This window comes from Eleutherodactylus coqui, chromosome 7, assembly GCF_035609145.1.
Source record: "Eleutherodactylus coqui strain aEleCoq1 chromosome 7, aEleCoq1.hap1, whole genome shotgun sequence".
In the NCBI taxonomy this organism is placed as follows: Eukaryota; Metazoa; Chordata; class Amphibia; order Anura; family Eleutherodactylidae; genus Eleutherodactylus; species Eleutherodactylus coqui.
Window position 1 is genome coordinate 73,885,645 of NC_089843.1, and position 14,437 is coordinate 73,900,081.

The 14,437-nt window shown below is 43.3% G+C and overlaps 1 protein-coding gene across 2 annotated transcripts in view; it reads left to right on the top strand.

Annotated features, from left to right (window-relative positions):
* The window catches only part of SEPSECS (Sep (O-phosphoserine) tRNA:Sec (selenocysteine) tRNA synthase), a 41,129-nt gene that overhangs the window by 1,505 nt on the left and 25,187 nt on the right, over positions 1 to 14,437 (top strand). For both annotated transcript variants that reach the window (XM_066573220.1, XM_066573221.1), the window contains exons 2-7: positions 662 to 816; positions 3,012 to 3,130; positions 3,215 to 3,373; positions 4,594 to 4,747; positions 4,842 to 4,944; positions 6,513 to 6,734. In XM_066573220.1, coding sequence (XP_066429317.1) covers positions 662 to 816; positions 3,012 to 3,130; positions 3,215 to 3,373; positions 4,594 to 4,747; positions 4,842 to 4,944; positions 6,513 to 6,734 — 912 coding nt within the window. The remainder of the gene's footprint in view (positions 1 to 661; positions 817 to 3,011; positions 3,131 to 3,214; positions 3,374 to 4,593; positions 4,748 to 4,841; positions 4,945 to 6,512; positions 6,735 to 14,437) is intronic.

Genomic DNA, 14,437 nt, shown 5'->3' on the forward strand with positions numbered 1-14,437 from the left:
AAGCATCTAGCGAGGCGCACAAACTGTCTAAGGCCTCGTGTCCTCTGGCGGTTCTTACTGCGTATTACGCACGCCCGTGTTATCCGTGGTGAATCGAGTCAATGGACTTGTGTTGATCCATGCACATTTGTGTGTAGATACGCACCAGACATAGATCGCGGTTTTTAGGACACTTCTACAGCGTTTTTTATGTGCTTTTTACCCTGAAATTCCACGGTTTTGCAATGCGTTTTTCAGCTGTTTCTATAAGGGAAGCACATTGAAAATGTGCCTTAAAAGGGGGTATCCCAAAATAGACTTTTATCACCTACACATAGGATAGGCAAAAAGTGTGATCTGTGGGGGTCTCACCACTGAGAACCTATTAGTCCCAGAAATAAGAGTCTTGTGTCCCCCTCTTCTTGTCACTGTGATGCAACGTTTACCCACCCACAGTGACATCAGACTGAATGGAATGACATCACACAGCCACTGCTCCATGCAATCTGATGTCACTGCAGTTGGGGTGGAAGTGACCCCAAGTGATGAGAAGAGAGGGACACTGGATCGGAAGGGGCCTCAGCGGAGAGACGCCCCACTGATCAGACTCCAGATAAGTGATAAAGGGTTATCCCGCGTTAGACTTCCATGGTATTAACACGTCATGTTCTTTGTCTTCCAGGGTAAGTGCCCGCAGGATGCTTGGGGCGAGGGCACGATCGAGCTCTTCCTACGTGAGCTGGCCGTCATGGACAGTAATAACTTCCTTGGGAACTGTGGGGTAGGAGAGCGAGAAGGAAGAGTGGCATCCGGCATGGTTTCCCGACGGCATTACCGGTATGATCCTTGGCTAATGGGGGATATAAAGATGCAGGTGGTAACTGCACTATGGAGCTTTACTGCAGATGAGCTGCTGCCTGACACTTCTGGCACCGCTCATCTTAACCCTTTCCAATCCACTGTCTGACGTCTGAAGACATTATGATTTAAGGCTGTACAGCTCAGATGTTGGAAGCTTTCCGTCAGGGTTCTCTTACTGTATATTGCCAGCCTCTCTGCTGTCGGAGCCTATCCAATGTGTCACCTCATGCAGTACTAGCTTTAGCCAGCAGATAGCGCCGTTGTATAACGGCAGAAAAAGAGTAAGCCCCCTAGGAAAAGGATACAAATTGGGATTCGAAAGGGTTAATGGAATCAAAAGAATTAAACAAAAAAAAAGCATTCTGTTTATTTCAAGTTTCTTCTGATCTCCGATATGAGGAGAGCATCTTGCATCCCCTATAGATGTTATACAGGGGGGCCACGGAGAAGTATCCCGGCACCACACTCTTAGGAAAGCAGTTTGCAAGAAAACCTGCCTTTTGTTGCCCTTAGCAACCAATCACAGCTCAGCTTTCATCTCTTATACTGCAGAGGTAAAATCAAAAGCTGCGCTGTGATTGGTTGCTGTTTTCCGTGTATATGACGCACCCCTAGTCTTCCCTCCCAAAACTCAGAAAAAAAAGATGTTAAACCTAGACTAGTACACATGTTTATGTAGTGCTGCTCTATGTTTAAACATCACTAAAAGTCCCTGTTCTACTCCCCGGCTGTCCTCTCATCGCTGCCGGCAGGTTCTCCGCAGCTCCTCCCCCTTCACTTCCTGTTTACAGGTTGCTATGGGGTCCAAGCGCAGGAGACGGCAGACTCGGCCGGACAGCGCTGATAGTTGGGACGTTGTCGGGCTTACTCGCCTAGACGCTGCTCTGTACTGTGCCAGCATGTTAGTGTAAGTTTTCGCCATATCGCTTCCGACAAAAACTTGCACTATAATGTCGGCACCCTGTGTATAAGACGCGGGGGGGGGGGGTTTAATTAAAAAAATTGTCAAAAAACCGCATCGTATACATGGAAAAATACAGTAATTAGCCTTTAACTATTGCTGAGTTATCCACTGTTTGGGAACCCGGCTGATTAGCTGTTCTTCCGATAGCTGTCAGTGTGTACGGAGCAGGAAGCTGATGGTACCATACGTGTTGCAGTGGCCAGGGTTGGTAATGCAGGTAGTGCCACCATTGAATTACAAGAGGGCTATATCTGCATTACCAACCCGGGCCACTTGGAGCTTTCTGCTCCGTACACATGGACAGCCATTTGAAAAACAGCTGAGCGGTGGACCCCTGCTTTTCAACTATTTATCACCTTTCCTGAGGATAAACACCTTTTAAAGTGTACCTGAATTTTCCAAAAGTTTTCAGAAGCAGACTAGCTCTTTATTGCTGTTTGCACTTGTTTGAGCTTTTATAAATTCAGTTTTCCATGTTGATTTTCCTATTTTTCTTATGCCTTGTTGTTTGCAATCCACTTGCAGGTGTGATGGGGTGTACTAAGCAGGCGGCCATTCTGCCGACACTCTACTGGTTGGGATTTCCTCTCTCACATTTCCCATGCTGCCTTGCATAGTCCTGCTACAATCAGCATGTGAATGCCGCCCCTCTGTTGCCTGTAGTAATCAGCAGTATTCCCATGTCTCGTATTACTAGAGAAGCTACATGCCTAACAATAGGCAGTGGATTACAAAAGTGCTGGAAGGGAGACCTCTAGTGGCAAGCACTTCATACTTGATTTTCAGCAGTTAAACAAAAATTGTACTTTCAACTGATTTTATTAAGAAATAGACTGAAATAGCCAAGCGTTTGTACTTGGCTATCTCCGGCAGTCACGTGCGCGGTCATCACTCCATTCAATCTCCTTCTCACTGCAGGAGGTATCAGCTATTAGACCCCCACTGATCAGCAAGTTATCCCCCCATCCTCTGGATAAGTCTATCTTGGTACAGCCCCTTTAAACATTCTGAAGTAGGAGAAAGTAGAAGGAAAAAAATGTGACATTGTCTGTTGAAGTTTACATTTTACAGCGTTCACAGTGATGTAAAAATTGCATGCCCTTTTTTTATGGATCAGTAGGATTTTAGTGATTTTTACATTTTATTTAATTTTAATTTAAAAAAAATGTAATTGCATTACAAAATTTTTTTTTTTTTTTTTTCGCAGTCTCATCCATGGAATTGGCCGGTCAGGAGATATATCTGCTGTGCAACCCAAAGCTGCAGGCTCAAGTCTGCTGAATAAATTAACGAATTCCATGGTGCTGGATATTCTGAGGACTGCAGGCAGGTGGACTCATCAATTACATTTCACTTCTTCACACAATGCCATGAAAAATGAGTCATTGTACTGTTGACTTCTCATTACAGGTGTGCGAACTGCAACAAGCTGCTTTGTTGTTCCTATGGCAACTGGAATGAGTTTAACTCTTTGTTTCCTTACGCTCCGACATAAAAGGCCAAAAGCAAAATACATTCTATGGCCGCGGATAGACCAGAAATCGTGCTTCAAGTCGATGATTACTGCCGGTAGCGCTCAATGTCTTATTTTCCTTATGGGCATCACACATGTTAAAGGGGTTGTCTGGTTAAAATTAGAGCTCAGTGGATTAAAAGAATGAAATAAATGGTTCTCAGCCCCAGTGATCCAGCATTGCAGCCGCGTGATCCTCTCGGCCACTGACAGCGGACGTCAGGTGACTGCTGTCTGCCAATCAGAGGTAGCACCTTCACGGCTCTTTCTCCTGGCATCAGCCTTACTCATATACTGGACGCCATAAGGCTAGGTGTTATGATCAGTGATACTGTGGCCTCTGATTGGCAAGCAGCAGTCACCTGACTTCTGCTGTCAACAGAGACCGTGTGAATCGTGTGGCGGCACACCGGATCGCCAGGACTGAGGACAAGTAAGTACTGTTTAATTTTATTTTAATCCATTGGGCTCTAATTTTAAAAAGTTGATTTGCAACCGGACAGCCCCTTTAAGTTTCCATCACATATTAGGTATGAATATTGAACACAATGAGGGATATTCATCAAAATGAAAAGTGGAGACCCTAACCATTATGTGACCCTTATTCACCGATTGCCAGCCGTGACGCTCTGTGTGCAGCTCAGTGAGCAGGAGGCAGCTTATTTATGCTGCACTCTCTACTGCTGTCTTGGGAGTTATGTCTGCCGGCTATGTCTTGTATTGCATTTTAGCTCCATTCACTTGAATGGGGACGGGATGCCATACCAAACACAGCCTGTTTGATGGATTAGGCACTGACTCTGGAAAAGCAGCATGCCTAATCCTAGCTTCATCAGAGACGGTCGAGCTCTCCCAACAATCTAATGCATATGGCTGGCTTTAAAGGGCTTGTCTCAACTGGTAGAAACACAATATTACAGGTCGTAGTATGGTGTGTTGAGTCTTCCGGAGTGTGGGGGTTCCTGGGTGAAGGATTCCTCTCTTAGACGCCCTACAGCCTAATGGGCGTATACAGAAAGGGGTCGCCCTCACAAGTACAAACTTGACAGCTTGGTCTAGCTCACTAACCCAAACTTCTAACCCTTATAGCAGTTAGTCCATCCATGATATGGCAGCTTCCCAATTTCTTGCCTGTAGCACCTTTATCATCCATCATCAGTTACAGGAAGTTTACATGTAATTGCAATGGGGAGGGGGCTAAACATCAGTGCTTATACTGTAACGAACTACAACTAACTACCCTTCCATACTGTCCTCCTATCTATCTCTTCTTAAGGTTTTGAGCCCGTTGTGATTGAGAATGTTCTGGAAGGGGATGAATTGCGAACTGATCTGAAGGCTGTTGAGTCCAGGATTAGTGAGCTGGGAGCGGAAAATATACTGTGCATTCACTCAACTACATCATGTTTTGCCCCTCGTGTGCCAGACAGGTAAAGTTTTTCCAAACTTTTTAAAGTTCTGTCTACAGTTAATCAGTAATTAACTCCATATGAATATGATATAATTCACTCTGTTCTCCTTTAGACTGGAGGAACTGGCAGAGATCTGCGCCAAGCATGATATTCCTCACATAGTTAATAATGCCTATGGCGTCCAATCCTCAAAGTGTATGCATCTTATCCAGCAGGTTTGTAATGTATTGTAATACCCTGGAAATGTGGTGTATGTGTGCGTTCACTTGCATGTAGTCTGACATCTGTCCCTTTTTTTTTTTTTTTTTTTTTTTTTTTGAAGGTACATTTACACATAGCGGAATTTTCTGCAGTGGAAAATCTGTGTCAAATTTGGCATCAAAAAGGTGCGGATTGGATGCAGATCCTTACCGGACTTTACCCCTATAGTTAAAAGGGTGAAATCCGCTGTGCAGATCTGCACGAAATCCTGCTACATGTGTATGTACTCTTAAATGGGCTTCTACATTAGACATCTATTCCCCCTATCCACAGTATAAGGCCTCATGTCTCAGGGGCAATATATGATTTTTAAATCCGCAGCGGATCACCCGCACGCGGATCCACACCCCATAGGGATGCATTGACCACCCGCGGGTAGATAAATACCCACGGATGGTCAATAAAAGTGAATTAAAAAAAATATGGAGCTTGAAAAAAAATGGACGTGCTGAGTACATCCGCCAGCCGAAGAAAGAAGATCCGGCCATGAAGAAGAGAAGACCTGCACGGTCCGCTGCGGGTAAGTTTATTCTTATTTTCAGCGCTCATGTCCGCGGGGCAGGAGGGACCCGCTGCGGATTCTACATGGAGAATCCGTAGCGGGCCTGATTTTCCCCGTGGACATGAGGCGTAAGGGGTGACTATCTGATCAATGTGGATCCGACTACTGGGATGCCCAACAATTCTGACACTGGCGCACTCAAATGCCTCATTTGAATGAAGCGCGGTGCACAAGCCTGACTGCCGCTCCATTCACTTCTATCAGACAAGCGGAGATGTGCTCGGCAATCTCCCTCTGTTGCTCGGATCTGAATAGAAGAGCAATTGGAAAAAGTCCACTGGAATAGACCGCTTTGGCCACTTCAGTCAACTATCTTTTGAAAAATTGCGTGAACTATTTACTTGGCAATGGCCAACGGCAGATTTCTTACTGACCCATAAAATTGTGACCCATAAGATTGGAAAATCAGTATAGCTTTGGCTTAATTTAGCTGTACATTTGCCACTTTACGCAACTCCAACTTGTCTCCGTTTTCTCTACTGGCTCCCTGATCATCTGATATTCTACCATGTTGCTGGCGGGATCGCTTATATGAATAATCCCACAAAAATACGGATTGTTCGCGTTCGACGATATTTCTTTCGTGCATATAGGCTTCTATAGAGACAGTATTCTATATGTAGGAGCTTCTATATGGATATGGTGTATGAACTGTATCTCTATATATACTGAGACTACCTGGCAGATAAAAGGCACGTACACCTTGACCACCCGTAGGTCAGTCTGCTGACATGGCGGTAGATGGTGCACACTTGCATTTTATATTGCGTTCATTTTCCCGTGAAACTGACCCGAGCGCAATGAAAAAATGCTAATAAATTGGCATCCGTTGTTTTTCCACCCATCACTACATAATGACGATGGATCCTGTATTGAAAACAAAAGCACAAAAATGTGAGTAATATTAGAATATTATCAAGTGTCTTTTTTTATATATATTTTTTTTTCTTCTTACTCCAGGGTGCACGTAGGGGCAGGATTGATGCCTTTGTGCAGAGTTTAGACAAGAACTTCATGGTTCCTGTGGGTGGCGCTGTTGTAGCAGGTTTTAATGATTCTTTCCTTGAAGAAATTAGCAAAATGTATCCTGGGAGAGCGTCCGCCTCGCCATCTCTGGATGTCCTGATAACATTGCTGTCACTTGGTGCAAGTGGATATAAGAATCTATTGACAGAAAGGAAGGTATGCCGTTCTGCTGCAGATGTTCTTTAATCTGAAGGGCATAGCTGTCCAGCTAATATGCCAACGCTATAAAGGAAAGTGAACCCGACACGTGCATTTATTTTATACTTGTATGCCATCTTTGTGATCGCTAATATAGAGAATATATAAAATAAATGCACATTGGGGTCACTTTTCTTCATAGTGTTGGCATAATAGTGGATAGCAGGACAGTTATACCCTTCAGAGAGGTGTGTGTATATTATATATGTGTATGTGTGTTATTTTTTATTTTTTTTAAAATCTGCATTTATCTCTAGGATTTTGTAAGATGACTCAAGACAAAAGAAGATTTTAGAATACCTACACACACTAATATTATAATTAGAGATTTATTAAAAAGGCCATAAATCACACAAGTGTTTGTCTGCCTAAATATACAGGGTGTTTACAAAGAGATGGACCTAATTTGAAATCGCTATATCTCTGCAACCATGTACCCCCTCCCCTATAATGCCACCATTAGTAATTAATATGGATGACATCCAAAATTGGAGAGGGGTAAAATTTGCACCTTCTGAGTCATTAAGAAAAAGGGCTTTTAACCCCTTCCCTCCATATGACGTAAGGGTACATCATGGCTGCGGGGTACTTCCCACAACTGGACGTACCCTTACGTCATGTGGATAGCACGAAATCAGAAGCGATCTTTCGCTATCCAGCAGAGGGAGCCGGCAGTCACTGATAGCTGGCCTCCTGCTGCAATCGGAGATGCACCCCCCCCCCCCCTGCTGTTAACCCCTTACCTGCCACGATCCATGTAGATCGCAGCATGGGAAGGGTTCACAGAGAGAGCGCGCTCCCTCTGAAGTTGCTGGGCTCTTGCGATATAATCACAAAAAGCGCCCAGCTGGTTGCCAGATACCGGCGTCCTGTATTGCCATTGCCTATGATCACTGTAATAAGATACAGTGGTGTTTAAAAAAATAAAAAATAAAAAAAATAAAAATGTTAAAAAAAAATCCCCTTTTGGGGCTTTTCTTGTTTTAGCAAAAAAACCACATATTTGGTATAGTCGTGTCCGTAACGACACGTACAATAGTTGAACACGCTTTTTATCCTGCATGGCAAAAAGCGTTTTATAAGATGCTAAAAAACTTAGGCAGAATGCTAATTTTTAGCATTTTGCCTCTCAAAAAAACGCAATAAAAGTAACCAAAAAAGCCATATGTACTAATAAAAGCTACAGCTTATCTCGCAAATAAATAAGCCCTCACAGAGCTCCGTCCATGCGAAAATAAAGTTATAAGACTTTGAAAGCAGCGATGTGGAAGAAAAAAAGATTTCCAAAAAAGGGGTTTTATTGCAGAAAAGTGGAAAAACCTAAAAAAATAAAAATGTTCGTATCCTTGTAATTGTACTGAGCCACGGAAAAAATGTATTGGCATTTATGCTGCGTAATTAACTCTTAAAAACAGGAAAATCTATGGCAGAATTGATGCGTTTTCTCTCCCTGCGATCCTAAAAAAAAATAATTTTAAATAATAAAAGTTTTACAATATAGTCGATGTACCGAAAAATGGCCCCGATTTAAAAACTACAGTTCGCCGCACACAAAAAAAGCTCTTATAAGGCCGCGTCGACGGAAAAATAAAAAAGTTATGACTTTTGAAAAATGGAGATTAAGATCTGCCAAAAATCATTGCGTCCCTAAGCCCAAAATAGGCCATGTCTTAAGGGGTTATTTGCTCTTTTAGATTGCAATATACAAGTAACTGAGTAGTATCAAGAAAGAGTTGGTGGTCATGTATGTTACTATTCTTGTATGTTTTGTTTGTTATTCACTTGTGTATTTTTGTGTTGATTTTTGTTTTTTGTTTTTTTGTTTGTTTGTTTGGTTTGGTTTTTTGTTTTTTTTTGGTTTTTTTTATGGGTTTGTTTCATGAAAACAGCCCAATACTCGCCACTGGTGGCCGAATATATGGCAACAGCCATACATCCACAGAATTGAATGGAAAGGGCATGGCTCACTGTGCCGCACTGGTTCTGTAACTCCCATTTGGTTCTATGGCGGCTAAAGACAAATCTGATGTTTCTGCGTTTGTGGCCAAGTGTTCTGCAACAGAAACCTTGGTATTCCCATCTTAGCCATGTTTTGCTGAGATAGGACTACAGGTTTAATGACTGATATTTACTCTTTCACAAGCGAGTAAGTGGCAGGAGAGATTCTTCTCTACGGTATGTTCACATGTAGCGAAAATGGTGCATGTTTTCCGTCAATCCCACCATTGATGCGTTATTTTGCTGTAGATTTGTGGCAAAATGCGCACCAGTTGTGGTAATGTCTGGTTTCCGCTCCATGTGATTGTAGCCTTGGGTAGTAATACCAACACCAAGGTGCCTTTAAGATTCAGCCTCTTAGTGACTGATCTAGAAATGACCTTCCCTGTCACTTATCCTTGAAAGCTATATAATAACCTATTGAGAATCAATTGCTGTAAAAACACACAAAGGATAATATGTTTTTCTATTTCTTCAATCCCATTTAGCCTTTCCCACCGTTGTACTTTCTACTGTACGGCATTGATTTAGTTTGTGGATTCTCCCCACCCAATCTGCAGCGCTCACTATGCAGGCACAGGGCACACTTCAGCTCTCAGGATTTTCTAACTGTTCATCAGAAATGAGGGCTGAAATTAAGTTTAAATATAGTACATAAAAATCAATGCCGCCGCCGCCGTCTAGTTTCTCTGAAACCTTGCACCGCTTTTGCTTGGGGTGCTATTAAGTTACCCTTCAAAGTCACTCAAAAAAAAAAGCCTGTTATTGATTTGACCCCTGAAAGAAAGCTCCTCCAAGCCCAACCGTTTTATTAATGAGCGTTAACTAGAATTCCCATCTGTTTGTGACCAAACAGGTCGTGCGCCCGTATGTATTTTAGGCTGGGGCGAGAAACTTATCTTCACAGCTAGAAGTTATAAAAAAGTCGTCGTGATTGATGGAGATGACTTGCATGGTATTCCCTTCCTCTGATGAAACCGCTGATACTTAATGCATTTTATTGATGGGTAAGACCAAGGTCAACAGTCGTCACACAAATCTGCGGTCAGCTGAAGGAGAAGCCACAACGATGGTGTTATCCGCTCGCTATCTGATTAAACATAGCATATTATTAATTAAAGCTCCCAAGATTTACATCACTGATAACCAACCGGCTGACCTTCCATGTGCCAATCGCCTCCTGCTTATTAAACTACTTTGTAATAACTCCTGCAAACATTGGAACAGTGTATATTGTGAAGATTCTGTGCAGAGAACAATATTCTTAAAGGGGTATGTCACTAAAATGGATGGCAATATACTATAATATTCTACCGAAAATATTTGGACACCTCTATCAGTTGAATGAATCCTATGTAAGCATGTAATGACTTAAATCATCCTCTAGACCAGGGGTGGGCAATTAATTTTCCCATGGGGCCACATGAGAAATTGGAATGGTTTTAGAGGGCCAGACCAACATACGAAGGCTCCATGCACATTGCCTTAATGGGGCCGTATTCCAGCCGCCCGATTTGCGGCCAGAATACGGCCGCCATTGAAAATGAATGGCGCTGTAATATCTAGCAAATCTTCAGATACCCGTGCCCGCTCTGCCTCCGTCAAGTTCTTGTATTTCTCTCCGTGTTTAGTCTCATAATGGCGATGCAAATTGTAATCTTTAAATACAGCTATCTGCTCTCCACAAACTAAACACACAGCTTTACCTTTGGTTTCAGTAAATAGATATTTAGAAGTCCATTCTTTGTTAAAAACTCGGCATTCTGCATCAATTTTTCTTTTTTTAATGTTAGCCGCCATATTTAAGGGTTAACAGCTAACCTCGGAAAATAGATTTTTTTTAATACACAGTAGTATGCTCCTAGGAGAGGGCACAGAGAGCTGCCCCAAGAAGAGAGATTAAAAAGTGAATATTATTAGTATTATTATTCTAATTACAATGCAAAGGGAAAAGTCCTGACACTTACCAATGACGAGCGTGGAACGATTGTCCTGGCACTCCCCAAGGTCCGCAACGAGCATCCTGGCACTCAGAAGTTACAGTGGCATCACTTACTCAGCATCGGGAAGCAGTGAAACTACAAACTCCGAAGCCTTGTCCATTTTGTTAACTTATGTGCTGTTTAATAAAGTTATTCAAGCCTACGTCATTGGTAGAGGTGCTTGAATAAGTAAGGCCTGAATAACTATTAGCACAGCACAGAAGTGAACAAAATGGACAAGGCTTCGGAGTGCATAGTTTCGCTGCTTCCCGTTGCTGACACCGGACTCATTGGTGAGTCACCAGGACACTCTTTGCGGGCCGGTCCGAGCTATTCAGCGGGCCGGATGTGGCCTGCGGGCCGTGCTTTGCCCAGGTCTGCTCTAGACCCTCGGAGGTGTCGGCTATAGTTCTTGACAGTAACGGCACGCTATTGGATATACAGGTTATGCCGCTGCACATAAGCCATCCACCACGACGCGCAATGCATCAGGCCGTCTACAATGGCGCAAGGAGCATCGTCATTGGACAGTTGAGCAAAGAAAGAATGTTTTATGGAGTGATGAATCGTGCTACGTCCTCTTCAAATGAGATGGACGTACCCGGGTGTGCATGATGCCGGGCTACAGCTTTTGCGTTGAGTAAGTTGTGCCAACTGTTAAGTATGGCAAAGGTTTTGTTATGATCGGGGGATGCTTGACGTGGCATGGTCTCAGTCCGTTGGTTGTAGTGACAAGAACCATGAACATGGAGGTGTACCTTGGCATTCTAAACAATAATGTGCTGCCGACAATGTGACAATACTCTGGGAATGGTCAGCAATACTTCCAACATGGATGGAGGCACTGGCGTAACTATAGGAGATGCAGGGGATGCGGTTGCACCCGGGCCCAGGAGCCTTTGGGGTCCTAAAAGCCCCTCTCCTCCATATCGGAAGCCCAGTACTAGAAATAAAGCATTCTAGTTGGGGGCCCTGTTACAGCTTTTGCATTGGGGTCTGGAAGCTCCAAGTTTCGCCTCTGCATTAAGGGGTTAAGAGAAGTTGGGGGGGGGCCCCAAGATAAACCTTTGCACCCTGGCCCATGAGCCTTTAGCTACGCCCCTGGATGGAGGGAAATACCAGCTAAAGTATATCAGACATTAGTAGAAAGTATACCATGGATAGTATCCAATATCATTAGGGCCAAAGGAGGCCCCACTAAGCAGTAACATATGGAAATAAATAATACTATTGATTCTTGCTCAGGTGTCCAATTAATTTTGGTAGGATAGTGTATGTAAAAGCTTAGTTCCCAAGGACTTGCCTTGGGAATGATGGGCGAGGTGGTGGATCACAGATGATACCAAGGAAATCCTTCAAGTGTTCGCAGAGAAAGTAAAGCATGAAGAGTTGTTTTATATGTCAATGATGGCAGACCTCCAGAGAAAGCAGCCTCTCTCTGCTGTAGTTAATGCAGAACATTACCGATTTAGAGGACTGTGACTAGTTGCCTCCCTCACATATGGCATGTGGACGTCCAAGGCAAATATCCACTCTACAATGGATTCGTCCTCTATAGAGCTTTCCAGGATAATAATTGTCTCAATCGCATGCATATAGCAGTAATCAGCGGTGGAGCTTTGATTCAGTTAGTTTACAGTGCCACCTTAGGAAAAGCAAAGCCTCGCATGCTACTAATTGACATTAGTGGGCCGTCCATGTAGTATGCCGATACACTGGGTACCCCAGAGTGAGAGACGCTCTTTATACCACTTAGACTAATAGATGAGGCTCTTGAAAGGGGGATATTTATTATCGCAGAATGACCTAATAAGCTCTTTAAATATCTAAGCCAAGCAACCGCTTTTTAAAGGGAAGCAGTCACATTGAAAATGAAGTCCAGTTTACCGACTCTTGTGTGTTAGAGCAAACTAAAATGGGAAGATTGATACATATTTTTGTGGGAAAAGATTCTGTAGAACTTTGTAGTTATTTGTAACTTTGCTCATTTCAGACTTATGAGTCCAGTGGGCGGTCCTATCGGTGAGTGACAGTGATCTCTGTATGTACACCGATAAAGGGAAGATGGGCCTTCGCTAAGTAGGATTTGTCATTGGACTCATAAGCCCAAGATGAGCAACGTTTTAAAGGGGCTGTTCCTCTTACCCTTTTTTTTTTTTTTTTTTTTTTTTTTAAATTCAAATGATTTTTAAACACAAGTCCGCATAACACAATTCAACCCCCACACCCCTCCTCGAGTCTCTCCCATGTTCCAATCCCGTATGTCGTCTGTAGTCACGGCAGAATATTTATGTATAGAGTTCGTTAAAGTAAAGGCTGATTTAGACACAACAGTTCTCACTCAAAGCCGTCTTTTGAGCAATAATGGTTGTGTCTAACTGCACTGACATTGTGCAGTTTTCGGTAAGCCATCGCTGATCTATCAGGAATTCACAGCTGGATACAGCGGATACTATTGTTTCAGCTGTATCCTGCTCTCTAAAGACAGGTGGGGTATGAAGAACAAAAACTTTCGAGCTGTGTTCTGCATTCCCCGCTGGGAGCGCTCTGGTGTATAACAACCGGCCGCTCCGAGCAGAGAACAGCTGGATGCAGAAGACAAGCGGCCCCGGGAAACCAGGATATACTACTTCTCCTGTGTCTTCCAGAAGGCTGGCAGTTTTTTCTGGATGGTAAGCTAGGAGCACACTCATCTCCATCTCTTACCTTTCTGCTCTATGACATGATGCCTGCAGATTGGACTGCGTTTTTAATAGGACTTGTTACTTTTTAAGCTTGCCATACACATTAGATTTTTACCCAATCCTATGCTTAAAGGGTTGATGGCAAATGTTGACTATTGAAGGTTTATATCCCACAGAGAGGTTTTTCCCACATTGTTACAAAATGTGTGTTCATACTCGGTCCTCCACTTGCATTCTAGAAAAACCATGCCAGCGACATATATAGAGAATCTAGAAACCTGAGTATATTCAATGCAATGTACAGTGTATTCACTAGAGTCTCGGTGCTGCAACAACACCGATGTGTCAGTAACTAGATCTGGCCAGCCATAGCCTGTAGTATAATGGGTTCCTCTTGGTGTCACTGTAGACCACAGGATTATTGGGTTTCGGAAGAGTATTACTCCAACCATCTATACATCAGTGTTAAAGACACATGTAAATGTAATAATATTTATTTATCTAGTGACTACATATTCTGAGCACGTTACAAATCAGAGGGAACATCTAGATATGAAGTCGGGCATAACATAGAACTAATAACTAAACTGAGCAGTAGGAGTGAGGGCCCTGCTCTCAAGAGCTTACAATCTGAGGAAAAGGGGTGGCACATGAGGGGCAAGTTCTGTACATTGGGGTAGTATATATAATGCTATGTGAGCTGGTCACCAGCCGATATCTATGTATATACGGCGTGAGGGGGATTCTGTGATCAGGGTTGAACGGAGAGTGCAGTAAGAGGATAAAAGAAGAGTTGGGGCCATGTTACGTGGGCCAAGAAACCGTTCAGGTCCCTGCGATCCGGGAGAATAGGAAAGATTATTCAATCTAAATGCAGGATCGATACATTTGTTCGTTGTTCTACATAAAGACTGAGCGATGGATCGGCCCGTGTAAACAGGCAGTTATTTATGAACGACTGCCTGTTTACTGTGAATGGAGGTGGGCTGGCCGGAAA